Genomic DNA, 7,508 nt, shown 5'->3' with positions numbered 1-7,508 from the left:
GCCTAGTAGGTCCAGAATGTTTGATCATGCTTCAGGATTTCCTGAACATCTTTGTATGCCCCACATCATAGTCTGCAATAGTGTGTTGAACAAATGGTTACCAATATAAATAACAAACAACAATGTACTGTTTTCTTACTTCCTCAGCTCGTGAGCACATATGTTATTGAATCTTTATATAATCTGATAAGTTGCTCACTGCACAAAATGAGGCGTTCATATGTGAGTGGAGCTACGAAAAGGAAAAACAAATCTGAAGTAAAACAGAAGCTTGCAAAGCTTCAAAAAGTAACTTCTTTTTTTCCGGTACAATCGAAATGCTGTACTGATAATGCGGCGCAGTCACAGTATGAACAAGATGATCTTGTTGCTAACGAGCCAGTAAGAGAATATACTGAGGATGTATCTGCTTCCACTTCCTCTAACATTATAGATTTACAAACTATTGCCGGAAATGCTTCTCAGAGTATGATAACAGATGACAGCCAATGTTCAAAAATTCCACAACTAACAGCAGTGAGCTACGCAACAGATCCCGCCTTATGGAATCCTATCACAAACGAAACACGATCATATTGGGTTCAAAGAGGGCCTTCAACCTGTCAAAATCGAAATAGTGATTTTTCCAGTTCTGCTCGTGTTTATCAAATTGGAGAAAAGAAACACAAGCGGAGTTTATCCGATGCTGCTTTCAAGCAGCAAATGCAAAATGGGGAATTTGTAAGCCGTACATGGCTATTATATTCTCCTTCACAAGGATCAGTGTACTGTTTTGCTTGTCGTTTGTTTTCTAGCACAGATTCTGCCTTCAGTAGATCTGGTTTTAATGACTGGAAGCATGCAGCCCGTCGTATTTCTCAGCATGAAGCTTGCTCTGAGCATCAAAAATGTATGTTAGTATACACCACCCGTCAAAAAGAAACTGGTAAAATTGATTCTGAATTAGAGGAACAGATAAAACATGAACAAATATACTGGCAGGGTGTGCTGAAAAGAATTGTAGCAGTTGTTAAATTTTTAGCAGCAAGAGGTATGGCATTCAGAGGAGAAAACCAGATGATAGGATCACTGCACAATGGAAATTATTTGGGAATTTTAGAACTTCTAAGCCAATTTGACCCGTTTCTTGAAGAGCACATCAGGAAATATGGAAATGCTGGAAAAGGCAATCCCTCATACCTATCAGCAACGATTTGTGAAGAATTTATCACATTAATGAGTAAGAAAGTTTTCTCTGCAATAATATCAGAAATAAAGGAAGCAAAATATTATTCTCTCAGTGTAGACTCCACTCCAGATGTGTGTCACATTGATCAGTTGACATTCACAGTGAGGTATGTAAAGGGTCATGAACCAAAGGAGCGTTTTTTGGAATTTATCTCCATTCATGGTCATGGGGCAGAGTATCTTGCCGATGTTGTAGTGAAATTCCTAGAGCGGGCCGGTATTCCATTATCAGATTGCCGTGGTCAGTCATATGATAATGCATCCAATATGTCTGGTCAGTTTTCGGGCTTACAGGCAAGACTGAAAGAGATCAACACATTTGCTGTTTATGTGCCATGTGCTGGCCATTCCTTGAACCTGGTGGGTATAAAAGCTGCGGAGTGCAGCATGCAGGTTGTTTCTTTTTTTGACTTTGTTCAAAATTTGTACACTTTTTTTGCTGCTTCTACTCATCGTTGGGATGTGCTACTTCATTCTGTAGGCCCAGATCACAAGGTTGTAAAACGCTTGTCTGATACTCGATGGTCAGCTCATGCAGATGCCGTCAATGCATTGTGTGGTGGCTATGAAAGAATTAAAGCTGCTCTTGATTCACTGACAAATGATCACATTCAGTCAAAAGATACAATGCATGATGCACTTAGTCTCCTTAGAAAAATGGACAAGCTGGAAACCATTTTTTTGACCATTCTCTGGAATGACATACTGATGCGTATCAATGAAACAAGCAAGACTGTACAAAAAGAAGATGTTAACCTATCTGTTGCAGTCAACATTATCCAATCTTTGAAGTCTTATGTCCAAGAGTTGAGAGACCAATTTGATGACTATGAATGCAAGGCAAAGGCAAAAGCTCCTGATACTCATTACAGAGATTTTGGAAAGCGTACAAAACAACGAAGCATTAGACAAACTCGGTTTGAAGGGCCCTCTAGTGACACCGTACTTGAAGGGCGGAACAAATTTAAGGTAGAAGCATACTTACCGATCATGGATGCTCTGATTGATGGTTTAACGCGGCGAAGTGAAGCATATAGAGACCTAAATATTCGGTTTGGCTTCTTTATAGAATTAAAAAACATGAACACCAAAGAAATCGAAGGGTGGTGTGAAAAGCTTGCCTCTTTGTACTATAAAGACCTGAACAAATCTGATCTCATCAAGGAATGCCAGCAGTTCAAACATTATCCTGTACACACAAATGAAACAATTTCAATGTCTGGTCTTTACAGGAAAATAAAAACTGATAAACTTGAGAACACTTTCCCTAACATTGAAATTGCACTGCGGATATTCTTGTCGATGATGGTCACAAACTGTAGTGGTGAAAGGTCCTTTTCAAAATTGAAGCTCATAAAAAATGAGCTACGTAATCGAATGCTACAAGCCAGACTCAATTCTCTGGCTCTGCTGAGTATTGAGTCAGAAATGCTCCAAGAAATAGAATTTGCTGATCTGGTTAATGAGTTTGCTGCTAGCAAATCCAGAAAGAGATGCATACTTTAAGTAGTGTCTTACAGGTGCCTAATATTGTACAGAGATGCTCCAAGGTTCTACTTAGAAGCTTTATTTTGCAGAAACACATTGTGACATTTTTGGTATTTATTGAATATAAGTAAATATTCATAGAAACACATTTACTTTCCATTTTCTAAAAATCTGCATTAAGATGTTTAACTTCTACAACCTAACCTGCACTTAAAATACCCCAAGATGCTCTGGAATCACAGCACATTGTGCACTTATAACATTTGACCTTATATGACAAGAAAAACTGACTAATGGGAAGGAGACCCAAGAACAAAATCACTTTGAATAATGTTCGCAAGAAAAAACCAAAACTTATTTTATGTGACAAACAGCATCTTCAAAATTCAAGCCAACAACATAGAGTTCTTGTACTCAAGCTTGCCTATTTCATCCTTTTCCAACTATAAAACAACTAAAGAGGGCCTGACCATTCAGGAAAACAGCATGGATGCCTTGCAGGCATCTCTAAGACTGAATAGACCTGAAAAATGGTAAATCAGAAATAGGGTCCATCTGAGCATCTTAAAATTATTGTCAGCAGTTCACAAAAGCCTATAACTTTCTTTGGTCTATAACTTTCTACTTATCATTGAAACTTAATTCAAGCCTTTGATACAGGCAGCAGACATTGCCTTCAACAAAACTTCGAAACCCAGCAGCATTTATGTTCAATTCCTCAAAATTAAAATAGAACTCCTTAACACAATTACTGCACAGGTCAGGTGTAGATAACAAGATTTGCAGAGAAACAAGATGAGGTCAACAAGGATAATTTTCTCAATCATGTCCTGTTTAACCTATGCACCCTGATGTATATGATATCATCCAAACAACTACCTATTGCACAGAACACTTTGAAGAATGTTGAACGCCAATGCTTTTCTATATTTATTACTGTTTTCTGTCAGCCCATGCAATAAAGTTCGTCCCGGAATCAACATGTTTAAGGCCTTAAACAATTTGAAATTCACCAGTAAAATGTTGAAATTCACCAGTAAAATGTTAAAGGTGATGTTCTGAGTATGTCTGAGGAACTAAAGAACCAATGTTAACAATAGAAAGAAAGTAAGAAGAACAGCACTGAAAATAGTAAATGCATAGAAAGTCCTATACCTCAGGCTGAAATGAATGAAAACTAATATCATGGAACAAGACATTGATTGAAATCTAGACAGGTGGATACAGAATCTTGCTAGAAAATGGGACAACATCACTCTGGCCTACTTCAATAATGTTATATGTGATACGTATGGTGACTGAGAGAGTGGCTTAGAACAACCAGAGGACCCCACAGATCTTCATTTGTCTTCAGGAGTGGATTCAAATAACATAATCACTATAAAATGTAAGTAATTACAGCTCATTTTTCTTCTTTTTTTACTGTTTCGTACATTTTGAATGTGTCATTAAATATTGCGTGACATAACAAGGATGTGAATGAACGTATATTGGACAGTGAATTCAAAGGTATTGCGAACAGGGGCCCCCAAAATATGTTTGGCCCAGGGCCCCCAAAATCCTTAAAATGTCTCTGACTCTGTGCGTTACGCGGAGCAGGGAGTGGGGAAAACTCTGCAAACTCTGTGAGCGGAGCAGAATTTCAATACCAGGCTTAATGATGATTCATTTGAGAATGCTTCCTCTGAGGAGCTATCAATTATAGGTAGAGCCGTGAGGCCTTTTTATAGGGCCTGGGTCCGTCAATGATTTATTTTAATCTGAAAAGGATGTTTTAGTCCCTTTCCAGTCTTTCTGGAAATATGGATAAAGAAAAATTAATTCTCCCTCACTCTCCTTGCTGTACTTTACCTCCTTCTCAAAAATTTGGGGCTCATTATGATGGCGGGCGAACATCAGTCTGCCCATCACCATAATGGCGATGGGACCGACCACCAGACGTGCGCCGGTCCCACCGGTCCAATTAGGATGCACTATTTAGGACCCACCCACATCATAATATGGCTTGCGTTGCCTGCTAGGCACAGCCACAATGATATGATTTGGCCCAGCAATCGTAACAATTGCCGACCAGTGGAAATGTGGCGGACGGACTTTACGTCCGCCGTGATACCCACCCCCATCATAATATAGCGGGGGTATTTATTGTTACAATGGCGTAACGGTCGCGACTCGGCTGTGGCGATCGTTACGCCATCGTAATGAGCCCCTTTGTCCTAACCCAGATCAAAAGTGTGCTCCTCATTGCCTGTTGGTTAAGGTCTCTTATTTTGAGGTTGAAGATTCTTTCAAGTGCTACAGCTACATGAATTTACATGTGTATGAAGGTCTGTTCAGTACTTAAATGGTCCCAATTAGAGCATGACAGCATTCACAGTATCCCTTCTCTCCTCCCATTTCCTCTCAAGCTCCCTTTCCTTCCTCTCTCTCTCTTTGTATCACTCCCTCTTTACCTCAATTTTTCAATATAAATAGCTGTTAGTTTGCAGTCACCTAAGCGTAAATGTTAATTTTATTGATGAGAAAAGTGTACAATCAAGAGTTCAATATTTTTATTCGTTCAGGAATATTCGCATTCAGAATATTCCCTGTCAGAAAGTTACTTCCCTCCTTCTTTCTCTCTCTTTCTCTCTCTGCACCTTACCTCTTGTTCTAAATGTATGCAGGTGTAAGTTTTCACTCACAAACGAAACCCCATTCAATTATTACGATTAATATAAATGTTCTTGTTTCCTATTAATTAGGACCGGAGACTCTCAGCCTTATGATTATGTGTTGAAGTCCCTTGGTTGCCTAATCGTATTAAGGTCAGCATGAGTTTTTAAAACACTCACTCACAAGTTAGGAGCCAATTAGTTTCAATTTGCACCAAAATACACACATTTGTGTTAATGTGAGAAGCCTGCGTTTGTGAAAACTTTAGAGCCAGATGTACAAACAATAGATTCACTAAAAGTGGCTGCAAACTGGGCACCAACTTTTCACAAATCATTTCTTATTTTACAAAACGACCAATGTACTAATAGGTCAGCTTGCAAAATCACCATTCGAAGTGGGTCACTGTTCGAACTACCTAATTAATATTCAGGAGGTAAGTCACAAATTGAGGGCTCACTCTGATTCGATGGTATCAAAGGGATGGTGACCTGTCGGTGACAGCAGACCACCACTTCTTTGATCACATTGAACAAAAGGATTTTTTAATTAAGTGGGTCTGCATTTAGGTTAACATTTACTTTTTTGTTAAGAGTTGTCAGTGGGCCCCTGGACCACTGACTACTACTGACATTTATTTTTTTACTTTGAGGAGGTAATAAGCTATCAAATTATTTAAACTTGAAATTGCAGTTGCTAACCATTCATACTTACATTCGGAATCCCAATTTGGAAGGGCTATACTAAACATGCCTTTTACAAATTATGATTTGTTATACATTTCAAAACCCATTTTGTGAAATGGTATGCACTTATTGAATCTCAAAATGGGTCTAATACATTTTTTTAAAAACATTTAGCAGTCACACACCCTATGAATGAGCAAATCATAGGTTTTAAGAGAACTGAATGGCTTTATACATTCTTGCTAAAAGTTATTTTTTATTCAGAAGCAAATTTTTATATTAACGCTCTAACAAAAAAATTGTATATAAAAAATATTAGCTGAACCAGAAAAATAAAATTGCATGTTTTTTGTCTGTTTCCCTCTCTCTCTCTCGCACCTTTTTTCTTGCTCTCTACATGATTAAATGATGCAGCTGTCTGCTTACAGTCAACTTTGGAGAATACATTGGTGCTAAGTCCCTCACAGATACTCATTCCATTCCATTTTTAGATCGTATGTCATACCTATGGACATCCATATCAATAGAGATTCTGTTTATTGTCTCTGACTCTTGTTCTAAAGGTTAATGGTTCAATTAACACTGTCAGCATTGTACTGATGTGTTAAAATGTCTGTTCAATCACTGAGTGTTGCAAGGATCTCTCATAAAGGAAACACGTTCATGCTGCAACTTATTTGAAGCTGTTGGGAGAAGAGGAAGGTTCTGACCATAGCCATATTTTATTCAAAAGCAAATATTATTTAATGCATTCTGTCAGGAAATGTTTATTTGCAATATACCGTGACCCAAATAACAAATTAAATCTTTCTTTCTATTTTATACATCCCCTCTCTTCACTTTATCTATACTTCTTGAAATTTGAAATGTTGTAGCTGTCAGCTTGCGTGCTAATATTAATTATTGTTGAATTCTATTACACCCTTAGAGCCCTCCGTAGTGGGCTCTACCATCTATTAGCAGCCTGCTCCTGCGTTAAAGTCCCGAGCCGAAGGCGAGGGCCTTTAAGAAGCGAGCAGGCCGTTAATGGTCGGTAGAGCCCGCTATGTATGGCTCTAAGGCTGTTAGAAGATTCTGTCCCTAGAGGGCAGAATGTTCTAATTTGTAAAACAAAGGCCTCACAGAGCCCGAGGGGATTTAATCCCCTTGGGCTCCATGAGGCCTTTAGTGCACAACAACAGCTGTGAACAAACATTGGAATGTTGGAGCTCCAGGCTTCTACCGGCCATTAGAAGCCCAGAGCACTCCATTTATTTTAATGGAGCTCCCAACATTCCCATGTTCTAATTTGAAATCACTTGACTTCTCATCTGTGTGGACTGTGGAGCTGGACACGAAAGCAAGGGAGCAGTGAAGTAGAAGTGCAGCCCGATCACTTCACAACGCCACTACACACTGAGCACCCCTGAGTCCCGATCACAGAACGCCATCCCTGGGCGCAGTGCCATGAGT

The 7,508-nt window shown here is 38.9% G+C and overlaps 1 protein-coding gene across 1 annotated transcript; it reads left to right on the top strand.

Moving 5' to 3' along the window:
* Positions 1–207: 207 nt before the first annotated feature.
* On the top strand, positions 208–2,733 carry LOC147732535 (zinc finger MYM-type protein 1-like). The gene has a single exon (XM_086954277.1). The coding sequence runs from the start codon at positions 208–210 to the stop codon at positions 2,731–2,733; it is 2,526 nt and encodes an 841-aa protein (XP_086810403.1).
* The last annotated feature ends 4,775 nt before the right edge of the window (positions 2,734–7,508 follow it).

This window comes from Lissotriton vulgaris, chromosome 2_1 (assembly GCF_964263255.1).
Source record: "Lissotriton vulgaris chromosome 2_1, aLisVul1.2, whole genome shotgun sequence".
Taxonomy (NCBI): domain Eukaryota; kingdom Metazoa; phylum Chordata; class Amphibia; order Caudata; family Salamandridae; genus Lissotriton; species Lissotriton vulgaris.
This window is presented reverse-complemented; position numbering and strand designations above follow the sequence as displayed.

Bases quoted from the DNA above. Each gene is read 5' to 3' on its own strand.
- LOC147732535 (XM_086954277.1), top strand. From the start codon at position 208: ATGAGGCGTTCATATGTGAGTGGAGCTACGAAAAGGAAAAACAAATCT.